Source organism: Chlorocebus sabaeus, chromosome 20 (assembly GCF_047675955.1).
Source record: "Chlorocebus sabaeus isolate Y175 chromosome 20, mChlSab1.0.hap1, whole genome shotgun sequence".
NCBI classification, from domain to species: domain Eukaryota; kingdom Metazoa; phylum Chordata; class Mammalia; order Primates; family Cercopithecidae; genus Chlorocebus; species Chlorocebus sabaeus.
In genome coordinates, this window is record NC_132923.1 from 90,489,461 (window position 1) to 90,508,624 (window position 19,164).

The 19,164-nt window shown below is 44.7% G+C and overlaps 1 protein-coding gene across 4 annotated transcripts in view; it reads right to left on the reverse strand.

The window, feature by feature from the left end:
* Positions 1 to 7,588: 7,588 nt before the first annotated feature.
* NSUN4 (NOP2/Sun RNA methyltransferase 4) overlaps positions 7,589 to 19,164 on the reverse strand; it is a 31,599-nt gene continuing 20,023 nt past the window's right edge. For 3 of the 4 annotated variants that reach the window (XM_007978901.3, XM_073007340.1, XM_007978903.3), the window contains exon 6: positions 7,589 to 18,656. In XM_007978901.3, coding sequence (XP_007977092.1) covers positions 18,380 to 18,656 — 277 coding nt within the window. In that variant the 3' untranslated portion in view covers positions 7,589 to 18,379. The remainder of the gene's footprint in view (positions 18,657 to 19,164) is intronic. The other variant, XM_037999203.2, reaches the window with a different exon arrangement.

A 19,164-nucleotide genomic window follows, 5' to 3' on the forward strand; every position in this document is an offset into this window, starting at 1 on the left:
ATATTCTAGTGCTATTTCTTTTGTGGCACTGAAACTTTATTTATAACAATTTGGGGGCTTGCCTGTGATTACATTCCCCTCTGAGGGCGGTCTCTGGTTCTCTCTCATGTGGAGGCATGCCCCACCCTCTTGTGATGGCCTCAGGGGTGAGAAATCAGGACACACTCAGTGAGCTCTCAGCAACTTGGAAACAAACCAGCAGGCAACCTAGGGCAAAGGATCCTCACACACTGCCACGATGACTCTGCACAGACCAAGGAAGGAGAAGCCGCAGGAGCTGGTAAAGTACTTCCTTGGTGGTCAAATTCTGGAAGGCTAAATGTGTGTGTGCATGAATGATCACAAACAACCCTACTTGCAGTGTCGTCCATGTGGATGGTGACAAGTCCTACTACTGGATGGAGTGAGTGGGTCCTCTCCCCTGTTCCGTAGCTACCTCATATGGCTTAGGAAGGATCCTGCCATGGGATTTACACCAGAATGCCAATGCTAAGAGGGGGGCCTAATTCTCCCTTGGGGGAGCAGCCAGAGAGGATAACATGAGTGGGAAGTATGCAAGGGACCTTCAGAGTGGGGAAGGGATAGAAGTAGTAAGAGAGAGATAGAAGTAGTTGACCTCTTTCGGTCAACCTTCCAGGGCAGCAAGACAATACACCCCCTGGTTTGAGGGGTTGAGCCTTCCAGGGCAGCAAGGCAAGACACCCTCTGATATGAAGGGTTCAGCCTTCTGGGGCAGGCGAGGCAAGACACCCCTGGTTTGAGGGGTTGAGCCTTCCACAAATTTCAGGGGGTCAAACCTCACACAAACCTCCAGTAGTAAGAAAAATATTCAGAACTCCCCTTTCCTTTCTTCTCAGGGGAAGAAAAAGTAGCTCCACTCCTGATGGTCCCTTCCCTAGGGGAAGGGGAAGGAGAGGGGAGAACAACAGTATAAGCAGCTGGCAGAGGCAGGGAAAGACCAGCAGAGGGGAAAGAGAAACTGGGAGAGGAGGTTGAAGAGAAAGAGAGAGTCAAAGAGAGAGATAGAGAGGCAGAGGGAGAGACAGAGGGAGTAAGAGAGAGAAAGAGAGAGACAGAGAATCAGAGAGAGACAGAGAGAGAGAGAAGTAGTAAAGAGAAAACAGTGTACCCTATTCCTTTAAAAGCCAGGGTAAATTTAAGACATATAATTGATAATTGAAGGTCTTCTCCATGACCCTATAACACTCCAATACCACCTTGTTGTCAGTGTAAACAAGGGTGTAGCCCAAAAGCACTGAGGCCACTGACAACCTATAACCTCCCTAATCAAAATTCCTTAACCCAGTAACCCCTAGATGGCCCAAATGCATTCAATCTGTAGCAGCAACTGCTTTGCTAACAGAAGAAAGTAGAAAAATAACTTTCAGAGGAAACCTCACTGTGTGAGCACACCTCATCAGGTCAGAACTATCCTAAGTCAAAAGGAAAAAAAAAAAGGTAGCTTACTGACTCTAGAACCTTCAAGTATGAGGCTATTCTGTTAGGAAAAAATGATTTAACATTAACCACTGAAAATTCTCTTAACCCAGCAGGTTTCCTAACAGGGGATCTAAATCTTAATTAATTACCATGCAAAGGTCCGACCAGACCTACGAGGAACTCCCTTCAGGACAGGACGATAGATGGTTCCTCCCGGGTAATTGAGGGGAAAAGACACAATGGGTATTCAGTACTCCTGACCTGAAGTAAATTGCCTTGCTGAGAAGAAAAAAAAAGAAAATTTTATATGCAAGTGCTATTTATTTTGTGGCACCAGAACTTTATTTATAACACCAGCCAACAAGACTGGGAGCAGCGACAGATTGGGTTCACGGACCTCTTTAACCTCCAAAAACACTGTAGCAGCATCTTTCCTGGAGAGCCAGGAGGCTGGTCATGCACCACAGGGCGCCCGCCTCTCCCCAGCACAGGGCTTCTGGTGTGCCAACCCAGGACAGACACAAGAAGAGTCTGTGGGGTATCCACACCCTGCCCCTCCTTTTTCCCAAACCCAGGACCCTGGGTCTCTCACCTGGGCTCTTCGTCACAGCCCAATCCACCCATTATTTGTCCTTTGGCTCAGCCACTTCCTGCAGACTGGCCTTCCCAGGGTCACCCTGTCCCAGTCCTGGACACTTCTGGATTTTACCTCCAAGAAGCAAAAGTCCTGGGCACTTCTGGATTTTACATCCAAGAAGCAGAAGGAATGCCAGACCAGGGGGGAGTCTGGGGACCTGGTCCCCTTCAAAGGGGAATGAATTACATGGACACAGACACACACACACAGCCTCCCTACTGCTGTCCTGGCCTCTCTCACAGAACTTTACATGCTTTATCTCAGTTGTTCTCCCAAAAACTTTATGAGAAAAGCATTTTTGGCTGAGCACGGTGGCTCACACCTGTAATTCTAGTACTTTTGGAGGCCAAGACAGGCGGATCACCTGAGGTCAGGAGTTCAAGACCAGCCTGACCAACATGGTGAAACCCCGTCTCTACAAAAAATACAAAAATTAGCTGGGCGTGGTGGCTTGTGCCTGTAATCCCAGCTACTTGGGAGGCTGAGGCAGGAGAATCGCTTAAACCTGGGAGGGGGAGGTTGCAGTGAGCTGAGATCACACCACTGCACTCCAGCCTGGGCAACAGAGTGAGACTGTGTCTCAAAAAAAAAAGCATTTTTATGCTCATATTACTGATGAGGTAACTGAAGACAAATGGCATTAAATAACTTGTGTTCCATAGAACTGATATTTATAAATTAAGTATTTAAAAAATAAAAATAAAGTAACTTTTGTGGGTTACACAGGTGGCTGAGTGGGTGGGGATTCCACTGGGAAGCCGGAAGCCAGAGCTCTTCCCCATCCATCAGCACCATCATTACTGCCCCTGGAAATGAGTCATAAAAGTTTAGAATGTGTGTATCTTTGGGTTGACATGTAGCTTTTTTCATTGCATTGTGGCCCTATTTGTCCTGACTTGTTTACTTAAAGTATGATGGGGCACAGGTAAGTGCTTTGTGCCAGGAAACACTGTCTCCTGAAACATGGGGAGGGGCTGCAGTCCTGGATCCTGGTTGTTTTTACCTCTCTGAATCTGTGCCTTTACTTATCTAAGGGGGCTAGTTATGATACCTACCTTTCAGGATTGTTAGCAACACTGCCTGGCACTTAGTAGGCCCTCCATAAAGGATTATGAATGCAGTGAAAGGCCCACCTATGGAGAGACTTGGTTGTTACTGGAAGAATCCCAGCCTGAGGGTCTTGAGTCAGGCTCCTGAATATGTTAAGCAAGGTCCCAAATCCTTGTGCTTCTGTCTTCAGTGAGGATGGAGGGCCTCTGTTCCTACTCAGCACTGATGACCCTTTACAAGCTTCAAGTCCCTAGACCTCAGTTTCCCTAGAAAAAGAGAGCTGACAGGTGCTCATGATAGAAACAGCAATCTGAAGTGGTTCTTATGAGGTCACCTCACCCCATTTCCTGAGTAAAAGAATGGGATTCTAGCCCTCAATTCACCCTTCATTTTTTGGGTGACTTTGGGTAACTCAGTTCTTCCTTTTGCAAAACGAGAAGCATTTTTCCAGACCCTCTCTCCTTCCCAAAGGGAAAATAATATATAGCCCTAGAGAAACACTGGCCATTCCTGAGGCTTAATTACCAAGTTTGTAACGTGTTGTGAGTAGGGCCAAGATTTGCTACTTTCGGGACTCCAGTTACAAAGCATTCACTCGTGTTTGCTGAAATGATGGCTTCTCTAAGCAGAAAGCTCCCTGGGGGCATATTAAATATGATTTAATTTACAAAAAGGGTCTAGGGGTTAGGAGTGGGTTTGGAGGCCAGTGTACCAAGTCCTGGACTGATTCTAATGTTCAAGTCACAGTGAGTGGCCACTTTGTTCCTGTGAGAGAGGATCCAGAGACCCTTCTGCCATCCAGAGGTTCAATTCAACCGACATCCACTGACCCCTGCTACTATATGCTGTGCGCTAGGGAAACTTCAACAAACACTAGACTGAAAATCTGGCCTGAGTGGGAAGAAAAAAGATGTGCATAGACCAAGACAGGCTTTGGTGGAAATGCAGAGATCATGCTGCATAACCCAGAGGGCCTTGGATTCTGGGCCCTTGGACTGTGTTGGGGACAGTCTTTGGGAGAAGCAAGATGGCATATGGTTTAGAGCAAGTGTTTTAGAGCTTGGCTCTAGAGTAGGGCTGGCTAGTTACCCATCCTTGTTGTGTGACTCTCTGTGTCCCCATTTCCTTACCTGTCAAATAATAGTAATAATAGTACCCCCCCCACACAGCAAATGCTCTAGTACTATTATAAAAATCAAATGAGTTAATACATGTAACACAGCCAGAACAGGGCCTAGCATATGCATAGTAAAAAATCTATGCATGTTAATCATTATTATTATTGTTGTTGTTATTACTTATTAGAAAAATAGAGGCCCATAGAGAAGGGTTTTATGGCTTGAGAATCACAAGCTCAGGAACCAGACTGCCTGAGTTCAAATCCTAACTCTGCCACTTACTGGGTAACCTGGAGTAAGCCACTTTAACCTCTTGTGCCTCAGTCTCCTTATCTGTAAAATGGGGATAACACTGGTGACAATCTCACAGAATTGCTGTGAACACTAACCAAGTTAATCCAAGCAAAGAGCTTGGAACAGCACCTCATCCACTGTAAGTGTTCAGTAAATACTAGCTCACTTTATTTTAAGCAGAGATGTATGCAATCCAACCAGTATTTTGGGAAGGCAGTATGGAGGAGGGTTGGGAGAGGCAAGCTGGAAGCTGAGGTCATGGACTAGAAGAGCAGGTGGATTCAAAGATCCAATGGGCGTGGGTTTCCAGAGTTCCACCTGTGTTTTCCAGAAGGTAACACCACTTCATTCTGTGAGCCATAACTTGCCGTCAGGTCATTCATGGAAGAGTTACTGCTGCCCACAGCCCCTCTAGCAGACCCTGGTAAGTTTCCCTGCCAGCATCTGCAGTCACCTGGTGATGGTAAGTTATTCTTATATGTCTTCAGCTGTTGAGTGGGAAGACAGGTAATACCTTCCCTGGCACCCTCTGAGGTGGGGGCAGGGCTGTCCAAGGGAGAGAAGAAGGGAAGGGAACTTCTCAGATTCCAGAGGGTGTGAAGTCTGTCTTTGTTCCAGGGGTAGGAGCAGCAAATGCTCTGCTTCTCCATTTCCTTTCTCTTCTGTGAGCCTTTCCCAGGGGCCTACTAAAGGGGAGGATGCAGTCCTGCTCTAAGGAACTGCTATGATTTGAGTGTATGTGTCCCTCACAATTCCTACTGAAACCTGATCACCAAGGTAATGGTATTAGAAGGTGGAGCTTTTTGGGGAGGTGATTAGGTCAAACGGGCCCTGGCCTCATGAATAGGATTAAAGACCTTATAAAAGAGGTATGAGGTAGCTGTTCACAGCCCCTTTCCCCTTCTGTTCTGCCATGGGACAACTCAGTCATAAGACACCATCTATAAAGCAATGAGCAAGCTGTCCCCAGACACCAAATCTGCTGGTGCCTTGACCTTAGACCTCCCAGCCTCTAGAACTGTAAGAAATAAATGTTCTACTCTTTATAAATTACCCATTCTCAAGTTGTTTTTGTTTGTTTATGTTTGTTTGTTTTTTGTTTATTTTTGAGACAAAGTCTCACTCGGTTGCCCAGGCTGGAGTGCAGTGGTGCGATCTCAGCTCACTGCAACCTCTGCCTCCCAAGTTCAAGCGATTCTCCTACCTCAGCCTCCCAAGTAGCTGGTACTATGGGCGCACACCACCACACCCAGCTAATTTTCGTATTTTTAGTAGAGACGGGGTTTCACCACGTTGACCAGGATGGTCTAGATCTCTTGACCTCGTGATCCGCCCACCTCGGCCTCCAAAAGTGCTGGGATTACAGGTGTGAGCCACTGCACCCGGCCCTTCTCAAGTATTTTGATATTGCCGCATGACTGGACTAAGGCAGAAACTCATAGCCCCACATAGGAGAGAGGATTCCACACTCAGAAGCACTGCCTGGGGTGCTGACAATTTACAAAGCACTGTCAGGACTTTGAATGCAGATATCTGGGCCCCCTACCAACCCCTACACCCTCCTCTGAGTTTGGGGAGAGTTTGTCTCCTGTGCTAAGTTGATAACATAAATGACCCCAATAATCCAGGACCCCTTGTATCTGTGCTTTCTGCAAAGTGATTTTGTAACTCCTCTCCCCAGGAGTAGAGTCTATTTCCCTACCCACGCAAATCTTTGTGATTTACTTTAACTAATGGAAAGTAGTGGAAGGAATTTTGTGCTACTTCTTAGCCCAGGCTGTAAGAGAACTGTTTTGTCTCTCTCTCTGCTGGAACCCTGCCACTGCCATGAGAAAAAGCCCAAGCTGGAGGACTAGAAATCATGTGGAGAAAAGCCAAAGCCTGCTTAGCCCATTTGCCCTTGGTCAGGCCGTTACACAGTGAGACAGCCAAGATGAGCAGAGCCACCTGACTGCAGATACATGAGTGAGTCTTGCCAAGCCAACTTAGGTCAGCAGAAACACCCGCCAAACCATAGACTCAGAGAAAAATAAATGATTGTTTAAACCACCACTTTGAGGGTTGGTTCATTACAAAGCAATAGTTAACTGATACACCTCCTGATCTTCATTGCCCAGATAAGTAACCGAGGCCTTACAGACAACCAGTCACTTGCTCAGTGCTACACAGTCAGTGGAGGGCCCAACTGTGAATCAAACCTGGATCTTCAAGACTCAAAATCCCTTGGCCAGGCGCAGTGGTTCATGCCTGTAATCCCAACATTTTGGGAGGTCAAGGCGGGAGGATCACTTGAGGTCTGGAGTTCAAGACCAGCCTGTTCAACATGATGAAACCCCATCTCTACTAAAAATGCAAAAATTAGCTGGGTGTGGTGACACACACCTATAGTCCCAGCTACTCAGGAGGTTGAGGCAGGAGGATCCCTTGAACCAGGGAGGCAGAGGTTGTGGTGAGCCAAGATTGCACCACTGAATTCCAGCCCGAACAGAGAGAAACTCCATCTCAAAAAAAAAAAAATCTTTGCTATGGCCAGGCATGGTGGCTCACACCTGTAATCCTAGCACTTTGGGAGGTCGAGGGAGGAGGATCCACTGAGCCCAGGAGTTTGAGACCAGTCTGGGCAACATAGGGAGACCCTGTCTCTATTTTTAAAAATAATTTTTTTTTTAAAAACCCTGCTGCCTTGGTAACAAGGACACCTACGACTAGACTGTGGAATCATTATTAAAGGTTCCCAATCATTAACTTGGAAACCCACCAGCCATACCTCACCTTCAATCTGTTTTCCTTAACCTGTTTTCACTCATGCCTTCTTTGGATACACATGAAATACATGCTGTCTCCCTCCTATAATGTATTTGAAACTGTGTGGTTAGTTTCTTTACCATTCGGTACCTGAATTTCCTCATCTAAAAAATGGGGATGTTGTACTACCCCATTGGTTGCCATGGGAATTAAATGACTTAATGTTAGGGAAGTGCTTAGAACAGTGCCTGACATGTAGCAAGGACTATATCATTAAATAAAATAAAAATGTGACAAAAACTGATTCACAGCAATGGCAATTTTATTAGGAAGACATTTTTATTTGGATCATGAGAGCGACATATATTTTTCACTTTGATCTGGTGACATCAGTCTGAGTGTTGAGTCAGCTTGTCTGCCATAAGCTCTTCTATCCAAGTTGGTGTGGGAGAAAACATCTTGTGGGTGGCAAACCAGTTTTTGAAAACCAGACGTGCAGAAAAGCACATCTCTCATCTTGAGAAGCAATCTTAGGTCATTATCACACATTTATGTCATATTTCACAGAGACTATATTCTTGGTAGGTTGTATGCAAATCAAATCCTAAGGTAAGTCTATTATTATTTAAAGAGCTCTAGTTGGGTGCGGTGGCTCACACTTGTAATCTCAATACTTTGGGAGGCCAAGGTGGGTGGATCACTTCAGGTCAGGAGTTTGAGACCAGCCTGGCCAACATGGTGAAAACCCATCTCATCTAAAAATACAAAAATTAGCCGGGCATAGTTTCATGTGCCTGTAATCCCAGCTACTCAGGAGGCTGAGGCACAAGAATTTCTTGAACCCGGGAAGTGGAGGTTGCAGTGAGCTGAGATTATGCCACTGCACCCCAGCCTGGGCGACAAGAGTGAAACTCTATCTCAAAAAAAAGAAGATTATAGTTGATTTTTTTTCTTTTTCGTTTTCTGCCTTGCAGCTATTTCATCGTTTGTGTCTTGGTTTACTTGACCTTCCTGTCTCAGCAGAAGTATGCTTTTCTCTGGGAAGACTTCCCAGAATTCCCTTATCTGGATCAGGGCCACTTCTCTATGCTCTCAAAGCTGCCTGTGTTCCCTGGTGCAAGGATTTATCATACAGTATTGAATCATCTGCTCCTGTGTCTGTCTGGACTCTCCTCAGAGCAAGCACTGGGTCCTACACCACCTTATTCCTTGCACGATGAACATGCAGTGAACACTGCATGCCGGGCGTGGTGGTGGGCGCCTGTAGTCCCAGCTTCTTGGGAGGCTGAGGCAGGAGAATGGTGTGAACCCGGGAACCAGAACTTGCCGTGAGCCGAGATTGCACCACAGCACTTCAGCCTGGGCGACAGAGCAAGACTCTGTCTCAAAAAAAAAAAAAAAAAAAAATTAGCCAGGCATGGTGGCAGGCGACTGTAATCCCAGCTACTCGAAATGCTGAGGCAGGATAATTGCTTGAACCTGGGAGGCAGTGAGCCAAGATCGGACCACTGCACTCCAGCCTGGGCAACAGAAGAAAATTTTGTCTCAAAAAAACAAAAAAAATCTAGGTGGCAATGTTATGCTGGTGGTTAAGGACAGAGCCTCTCCTACCACTGTGCCACTGACTTGCTATGTGACCCTGGACAAGTCACTTAACTCTAATAGGCCTCAGTTTTCTTCTGGTAAAATGGGGACAATAATACTGACCTACCTCAAAGGGCAGTTTTGAGGTATGACTAATGCTTTTTATAAAGCATTTTGGGATCCTTCAGCACAGGAATTCTCAAGACCTGAGTATTTTTTATAATAACAATGTCCACCATGAAGTTGATCTGTCTATGTGTCCCAGATGCTATCATTAGTCTACACGGTTCTCCAAGAGACTGAATGAATCCATTGGAGAAGTGGTAGATGACTGGCCAGAAAAATTTGAGAATGCTTAAACTCATTCCCATGGAAACATACATAGGATATCTTTTCTTTGATTAGGTGGGATTTCTCCCTTTTTACGTGGCATAGTAGTTATTTGTGACTTAAGAATAATTTTGGAATAATTTCTATTAATATCAACTCTGAAGCTAGTTATACTGAGATTGTGTTTGTTCATAACAAAAGTGAAATGAATCTAAAAAAAAAAAGACACCACCTCTGTGCACATTTCATTGGCTAAAGCAAGTCACGTGACTATGCCTACCTGCAGAGGGAGTGGGGAAGGCAAGCCTACCACGTGTCCAAGAGAAGTAACTAGGTATTTGTGAGAAGTTCTAAGGCTTACCATACCCACAAATTGACTTCTTGACCGCTAATGAATCATGGTTGTGAGCCATAATTCAGAAAACACTCATTGAAAGGTTTCGTATGCTAACCTACAATCTGGCTCACTACAACTTCCTTCTACTTGTCCCAGCTCTGCCCCTGGGGATACTCAAAACACATCTGCTTCCCCTGCCTCAGAACAATCCTAGTTGGAGACAGCATCTCTCTTCCTTAAGTCTGTCTTTCTCCTGGTGAAATACTCCCAATTCCCCCAGTTCTCCCCAGAATGAGACTTTCAGTTTTCTCTCCTTCCTGGTCACCCTCTTCAGCCAGTACACCTCCTAAAGTGTCACCTCAAAATATGGTCTAAACGGGTTGGAGCTCAAGAGTTCCCATTTACTCAGAGAGATAAGGTTGAGTAAGCTTAAGGACAGGACCGACTTTCAGAAGCAATTTCTGTAGAGCCAGCTATTTAACTTCCTCATTCAGTAAATTCTGATAATCATATTCCCACTGGGGGGCCCATGAAATCTGATCAGATCGTTTTCCAGCTTGAAACTCCCACAATGGCTTCCAGTGACTCAGGATAGAATACCTATTCCTTCAAGTGGCCCAGAAGGCCCTGCTGTAGGTTGGCTTCCGCCTGCTTCTCCAGCCTTGTGTTTCACAACCATTCCTCTCTCCCTACACTGCAGGATACTGGACCTCTTTCAGAATCTAGAATATCCTCTTTCCCAACTTCACATTCACACGAACTGTTCCCTCTGCTAGAGCACTCCCAACATCCTCCTCTGCCTCACTGATTTAACTCCTCTTTATTTTCAGCTCTGTTTAAACATCTCTTCCTCCAGGCAAGGATAGGTCCCTCAGGTATATGCACATTACACTTCTCTCAGTACTTGGCTCACTCATAATTTACTTATAACTAATTGTAATTGCTTATAATTTACTTGTAATTACTTGTCTATCTTGCCCACTAGATTGTACATCCCATGAGAACAAGGACTTTTTTCTGCTGTGTTCACCACTCACTCCTACAATTAAGCTTAGCACATAGGAGGTACTCAAATGTATATTAACTACCAAATAGGTACTAAGCATGTTGGTACTTGGGGGTTAGGGATGCAAAAATAAATACCAGCTTACTGTCCCTAACAATTCCTAGTTTGGGGATGGGTAAAGAAGAAAAAGTGGCCATGGAAAGTGCTATATTCATTGTATTATAGAGAGGGTTGGGGAGCACAGAAGAGGATCAACCCAGCATTAGAAGGATTAGAGAAAGCTTCCAGAGGGGTGGAAATCTGAGCTAGCAAGAAAGCACAAGGGAAAAGGCATTTAGGTAGAGGAGACAATTTGTCCTGACACAGAAGCATAGGCTTATGTTATGCATGGATAGACAAAGAATTTGTGTAAAAGGGGAGCAGCAGGGCATGACAGAGACACAGATGAAACAGCATCAACAACCAGGGATCAGGGCAAGAGTCTGGACTTGATCCTGCTGGCAATGCAGAGAGAACAAAGGATCTTTCTGTAAAAACGGGTTCTCGCTATGTTGCTCAGGCTGGTCTCAAACTTCTGGCCTCAAGCGACCCTGGTGGCCTTGGCCTCCAAAAGTGCTGGGATTACAGGCGTAAGCCACCATGCCCAGCCTAAAGAACAAAGAATTATAAGCAGATGAATGACACTCAGATTTGTTACTTATTAACACAAATGACATATGTTAACATTTTATTTAAATTTACTTAACCATTTCCAAAACTTACTGGCTTAAAACAACCACTACTTTATTTGTTCACAATTCTGGGGGTCAGCGATTTAGGCTAGTCTTGGCTGGGGTCACTCATGATGTTTGGGTCACCTAACTGTTTAACTGAGCTTGGGAGGTCTAAGACAGCTTCCAGCACGTGTCTCCAGCAAGTTGGTCCAGGCTTCTTCACAGAGCAGCAGAAGAGCTCCAAAATGAGCATGGAAGTTGCAAGGTCTCTTGAGGCCTACACGCAGAAGTTGCACAGCATCCCTTCCACCAGACTTCATTGGTCAAAACAAATCATAAGACTGGCCCAGATTCAAGAGGTGGGGAAACAGACTCCATCTCTTACTGACAGAAGTAGCAAAGTCACATTGTACTGGGACAGAATGGGAGGAATTATTGTGATCAACGATCACACAATAGATAAGGGGTGGCATGAGAGGATGGGGAAGAATGAAAAAATTTAGGGCTGATTAGAGTAATAGAAATGAGTTTTGAGGCTACTGCCATTGATCAGTGAGAAATGATAAGGCCCTACCTAAGGCAGGAATGCTAGGAAGGGGAGAAATATAAGCAACATTTCAAGAAAGAAATTTCAGATTGCGGCTGGGCGCAGTGGCTCATGCCTGTAATCCTAGCACTTTGGGAGGCCAAGGCAGGCAGATCACTTGAGCTCAAGAATTCAAGACTAGCCTGGGCAACATGGCGAAACCCCATCTCTACTAAAAATACAAAACTTAGCCAGGCGCGGTGGCACGTGCCTGTAGTCCCAGCTACGCAGGAGGCTGAGGCAGGAGGATCACTTGAGCCTGGGAGGTGGAGGTTGCAGTGAGCCAAGATCATGCCATGGCACTCCACCCTGGTGAGAGCCAGACCCTGTCTTAAAAAAAAGGACAAAGAAATTTCAGACTGTAACTTTTTGAGTTACTTAAGCAATCTAAGCTTGTTTCCTTCTCTATAAAATGGGACTAAAAAGAGTGTATCAGCTGACTCTGGATTTGCTGCCTATAAGTTAGCCTTACTCTGCAAGGAGCAGTATTGTTCAATAAAAGACTGCTGTCTAACACCACTAGCTTGCCCTTGAATTCTTTCCTGGCTTTCTCCCAGGCTAAGCCCCAGTTTTGTGGCTTGCCTGCCCTGCAATAAAAACACACCATAAAAATAGCGCAAAGAAAAGCCACAAAATGGATGAAAATGTTCAAATTAACAAATAACTCTTTCAAAGTTTTATAATAAATAGGCAACAACAAAAAAGAGCATATCCTAGGGTTTCTGTGAAAGTAGGAAACAATGATGTAAATAAAACAATGCTTTTTTCACATGGGCCTAGCTCAGGTATATTCGATATACAGTAGTGATTACTGTCACAGCGTCAAGGATGGCTGCAGTTTCTGGCATGGGCAGCAGGGCAAACGGTGGTGTTAAGTTTGAAGATGAAGAATGCAGATGGGAAGAAGGGCAGATTGGCAGGGGTGAGAGTGGTGATTTGTTACTGGGGGTCTCTGCTTGACCCCCTTGCCTTCACTAAAGACCCTCAAATTTGAGATCTTCTAATCCAAAGGTTCTTAACTTGGGGTTTACAGATGGGCCTTAGGAAGTACCCAAGCCCTTGAAATCTTATGTAAAATGCTATGGTGTTTTTTGTCTTTGTTTTTCTGAGAACGGCCAAAGCTTTTACCAGTCTCTCAAACAGATCTGTGACTCCTAAAACGTGAAAACCATAGCTCCAAGCTATCAATCTATATTGACCCATAGCTGCCCCAGTACCTGACCCTCTGCTATGGTTGAACTGTTGCAAGTCACAAGGAAAGAGGAGCTGATGAACAAGACTGAGGCAATACTGCTAAGCTTCCAGGTCTCTCAATATGATCCCTCCTACATTAAGCCATATTTTGCATTATTATTCTCTGTGGGCTTGGTTCTCTACCCACTTCTCTCTCTCTTTTGTTTTTTTATTTGTATTTTTAGTAGAGAAGGGGTTTTGCCATGTTGGTCAGCCTGGTCACGAACTCCTGACCTCAGCTGATTCACCTGCCTTGGCCTCCCAAAGTACTGGGATTACAGGCATGAGCCACCATGCCCAGCCAACCCCTTCTCTTTTTTTAGGGATACCTCAGGTGTACAAAATTGAATTAATCATAATCTTTGTTTATAACATACTTTTATCACTTCATCATGAATAACATATTTTTATACATAACTTTTTATTAACTTAGCTGTTTTAATAATGCAATAAGCACCAAATATAAAAGCGAGAGCCTTAACAATAATCTAACTTTATGTTCCCTCTAGCCCCATCCTATCCCCCTATCTGTAAGAACTATTATACTGAATCCCATAGTGAGAACCATTCTTTCCTTCTTACATGGCTTTATTGCATACATGTTCTTTTTACATGTTTTTAAATTCTTAGTTGTATTTAATTTTATAGCACCACTAGTCATTAGAGAAATGCAAATTAGGACCACAATGAGGTATCAAGACACATCCACTAGAATAAAGTTACTTATTATTTATTTTTGAGACAGAGTCTCCCTCTGTTGCCCAGGCTGGAATACAGTGGTGCAATCCCAGCTCACTGCAACCTCTACCTCCTGGGTGCAAGCGATTCTTGTGCCTTAGTCTCTCAAGTAGCTGGAATCACAGGCATGTGCCACCACACCTGGCTAATTTTTGCATTTTTAGTACAGACGGGGTTTCACCATGTTGGTCAGGGTGGGCTTGAACTCCTGACCTTAAGTGATCCACCCACCTCGGCCTCCCAAAGTACTGGGATTACAGACATGAGCCACCCCACCTGGCCCAGTAGAATAAAGTGTAAGGTTGATAATCCTAAGTGTTAGCAAAGATGTGGTGCAACTGGACCTCTCATACATTGCTGATGGCAATGCAAAATGGTAGATCCACTTTGGAAAACAGTATGATGGTACCTTATAAAGTTAAACATACATTTACCATATGACCTAGCAATTCTTCCCCTAAGTATTTACTAGAAGAAAACATGGGCTGGGCACAGTGGTTCATACCTGTAATCCTAGCACTTTGGGAGGCTGAAGCGGGTGGATCATCTGAGGTCAAGAGTTCGAGACCAGCCTGGCCAACATGGCAAAATCTCATTTCTACTAAAAATACAAAAAAATTAGCCAGGCATGGTGGCAGGTGCCTGTAATCCCAGATACTCAGGAAGCTGCGGCGGAAGAATCGCTTGAACCTGGGAGGCAGGGGTTGCAGTGAGCTGACATTGCACCATTGCACTCCAGTCTGGGTAAGAGAGTGAGACTCCATATCAAAAAATAAAAAAAAGAAAAGAAAACATGTACTCACAAAATTATATGCCCAAAAGGTCTTAGCAGCATTATTAATAATAGCCCAAAACTGGAAGCAACTCAAATGTCCATCAACTGGTGAAGAGATACACAAAATGGTGGTATGTCTGCACCATGGAATACAATTCAGCAATAAAAAGGAACAAAACATTAATACAACAAAGTGAATCTCAGAAACATAAAGTCAATGAAGTCAAACACCAAAGACTACATATTGTATGATTCCATGCATATATGCAAAAATTTTCCAAGACCAAATATTTGAAAGGATTATCCAGGCTTCACAGAGCATAATCACGTAAGATTTTTATTTAAAGGCAAAGGACACAGGGCAGCAAGAGAAAGACTGGGTAGGTAAACATCAGGAATCTCAGAACTTCCCAAATACAAGCTCCCCATGGCCCTTATGTATATGTGGACTGCACTGCAAAGTGCCTTTGGATTGAATCATCATGATCTATGTGAGGAATCCATCCTGGTTTTGGAAGAGCTCAAATCAGAAGTTCTCAGCAGGGCTTTTATGTTGCTCTGGCCGTGTAATTAAGCCAGACATATGTAACTGGTTAGACCAGCTGCAAATAATCAATAAAAGGAGTAATCAGTGGAGCTTCAGACTCTATTATTATTATTTTTGAAAAGGAGTCTCTCTGTAGCCCAGACTGGAGTGCAACGGCGCTATCTTGGCTCACTGAAACCTCCGCCTCCCAGGTTCAAGCAATTCTCCCTCCCCAGCCTACTGGGTAGCTGAGATTACAAGCACCTGCCATCACGCCTTCTTGTATTTTTGTAGAGATGGCGTTTCACCATGTTGGCCAGGCTAGTCTTGAACTCCTCCTGACCTCAGGTGATCCACCTGCCTCAGCCTTCCAAAGTGTTGGGATTACAGGCATGAGCCACGGCACCTGGCCGAGCTTCAGACTTTAAACAGCACATTATAAACAGCACATTATAAATCCCAATGCCCTTTTTTTTTTTTTTTTTGAGACACAGTCTCACTCTGTCACCCTGGCTGGAGTGCAAGGGCACAAGACGGAGTCTCACTCTCTTGCCCAGGCTGCTTACTGCAGCCTCAAACTCCTGCGCTCAAGTGATCCTCCTGCCTCAGCCTCCTAAGTAGCTGGGACCCACATGCACATGCCAGCACATCCAGCTACCTTTTTTTTTTTTTTTTTGAGACAGAGTCTTGCTCTGTCGCCCAGGCTGGAGTGCTGTGGCGCAATCTCGGCTCACTGCAAGCTCTGGTTCCCAGGTCACACTATTCTTCTGCCTCAGCCTCCCAAGAAGCTGGGACTACAGGCGCCCACCACCACGCCCGGCTAATTTTTTGTATTTTTTAGTACAGACGGGGTTTCACCATGTTAGCCAGGATGGTCTTGATCTCCTGACCTTGTGATCCACCCACCTTGGCCTCCCAAAGTGCTGGGATTACAAGTGTGAGCCACTGTGCCCAGCCTACTTTTTTTTTTTGGTAGAGACCAGGTCTCGCTATATTGTCCAAGCTGATCTAGAATTCCTGGGCTCAAGTGATCTTCCCACCTCGGCCTTCCAAAGTGTTGAGATTACAGGCATGAGCCACTGTGCCTAGCCTATTTTCTACATCTTGATGGTGATGGTGACTATACTATTATATACAATTATCAATATTTATTAAACAAGATATTTAAAATGTATGAACTATATTGTATGTAAAGAATAACTCCACAGAAAAGAAAAAAACCTTTCATTCAGAAAGGGCATCATGCTACATTTACTCTTCTGGGATTAAACTTTTTTCACTTAATTATTTTATTGCTCAGATTTATCCATATGGTTAAGTATCATTATAGTTCATTTGACAATTGTATAATATTCTATTATGTGAATATTCTAGTTTACTTGTCCACTCTCTTGCTCATGGGCATCTGGGTTATTTCTAGGCTTTTGCTTTTGTGAATAGGGCTGCTATGAATATTCTTGTACATGTCTCCTGGTGTACATGTATGAGTTTCTCTAGGATTTATCCCCAGTATTGGATTAACTGGGTTATAGGGTAGCTGAATGTTCAATTACAGCAGATAAACTGTTTTCCAAAGTAGTTCTCTGCTTTTCTTATCTAGGTCTGTCTGTCCCCAATTAGATCATGACTCTAGAGGCAGGGGACCCTCTAATTTTGAATTACCACTGCTTAGCATTCAATTAGCACCAGGCTGGATATCCAGGAGTCCAAGGGCAGAAGCCCAGGCACCTGAGGCCTTTTAGCCTCAGCAAATACTAAGTACTATACAGAGTGAACAGCATGCAGGGACCATATGGCACGCACGGAGCCTGGTTAGGGTCCCACTCAGAGCACTAACCATGCCCCGTGAAGCTCCATCTTCTAGCTTCACCTGATTTTGAGTCTCAGAGATCTTCCAGGGTCCTCAATTACACTGCAAATCCCAAAAGAAGGCTTAACCTCAGTTAAAGTCCCTCCTCAACTGACACCTCTAATACCCAAGTAAGGATGAGCAGGAAAGGCTGAAGGGACAAAGAGTGGCAGGAAGAGGAGGAATAAGGAAAGTGGAAAAGTCAAGAAGCCTTCAGGTATTCTAAAGTTACATACCCTTTTCTGCACAGGACCAGTTTTCCAGAAAAAAAAAAAAAAGTTTAAAAAGAAAATATCTGCAAGTGACCCTGAGCAATTTTTTATATCCCTGCCACTAAAGGTTATTTTCCTTTGGCAAAAGTTACAAAAACAACATATCGAGTATGCAGTCAGTAAATGATGAAATCTTGCCCTGAACACAGTGTGTGCAGTGAAGCCCTGTGATGCTGAGGGAAGAGTTAGGGATTAGGGGGTGGGCCAAAGAAAAGGTACCAGAGTTCAGCTGCAGACTAGAAACAACAGAAAGTCTGGAATACAACAAAACGAAACATCAGGAGATTCCTAGGTGTTCAGAAAGCAAAAGGAGAGTTACCATTCCAAAGGATGAGGAAGCCCAGTAATTTCCCACAATCCCAACTGCTACATCTCCAAGAGCTCCCTAACTACCTGTCATACACGAGGTCTGGGAATACTTGCTAGAAGAATGAACAAAGAACAAGGCACGCATAAGAGTATGATGGTTTTGTAGCAGAAGCAGCCTCCTAAGCCACATTTGGGCAGCAGTATTGTTGACAGCAGGAATGGTCAGAATTATTCAGCTCAGAGGGCTTTTCCAATGTGAGTAGGTAAGCAGATTATTTTGCATTGGCTTAGTATTTTTAGTTACTTGGTCCTTAAATTAGATCATGGGCCATATGGAAAACCCAGGCGGGCTTAATTGAGCCTACTGGCTGCTCAAGACTGATCAGGTGGAACTCACTTCAAGGATGACAGGGGCTCAGTAACTGGCTGGTACAAGTGGAACTAATGGCATGTGCACTGACATGAAGTCCTCAACTGTAGCTCCAGGTCTATAGAGCTTCAACAACTTTATTGGCCAAATACTTCTTCCTATGTTTACAACTTAGTGTAAGCCTGCTCACTGGCTTCTCCTTCTAAGCCCCTAAGGGGGCAGTGAACTTTGGTACAGGCCTGGATATGGGGCAGGGGGTAATGAGTGAGTTAGAAATCTGCTGATGTTCCACAATTGGACAACAGGACAGAAAATCTTCTACTTCTTACTGCCAAAAACTGCAGAAAGACACGAACAGGATGGAGACAGGACCCAGAGTGCATCTCTGCCACTGGTCCCAGTTTCCAATTTCTGGTGCCTCCAACAGAGTATACCCTTTGTCTTCTTGCTTCAGGGATTAGGTGATGCTATGTCAGCCTATGCATTTTGCAGAAGTACATAGGGCCAAAATTGGCCATGAGGTTTGGTATTACCAGCTCCCCAACCTGGCAGGATGAGAAGAAACAGAATGTGTCCATGAAAAGCCTTCGGAAGTGAGTCAGATCTTCCACCTGTACCTGGATACTGTATTGATTGGCCAGGAGCTCAATGGCACCTTGCACCACATACTCGTTCTGTAAGTGTGAGAGTGAGCAGGTGGAATAGACAACGTGGCCTCCTGGTTTGGTGGCAAGGAGTCCAGCCCTGAAACCAGAAAGAGAAAGAAGCAGTGACTAGTGAGCTTCCCAGCAGTAGAAGAGCAACATAAGGAGCTGCAAACATGGATAAGGGAAGGCTACTATGGGATGGGTAGCTGGTTAGACAGCCTCTCAAGTCCCTTCCCCAATGACACTGCCTGAAAAGCCATTCTCAAGGCAGATAGCAACCCAACCTTACTCCATGAGCTCTTCACTAGGAAGTCTCCTTACAAGGACCCCTTGAGCTCTGTGGATGGACCAAATTGCTATGCTGGCTATGGAATGAGTCCTTACCCTAGTAGTTATTTTTCAAACATGTGCTACTCACTGGTACTGAGGATGAAATAGCATGAGTGAATCTGTGCAGCCCACTCTAGTATATATGCCCTACTAGATAGAGTTGTTTTTGTTTTTGTTTTTTGAAACAGAGTCTTGCTCTGTTACCCAGGCTAGAGTGTAGTGGTGCAATCTCAGCTCACTGCAGCCTCCACCTCCTAGGTTCAAGTGATTCTCCT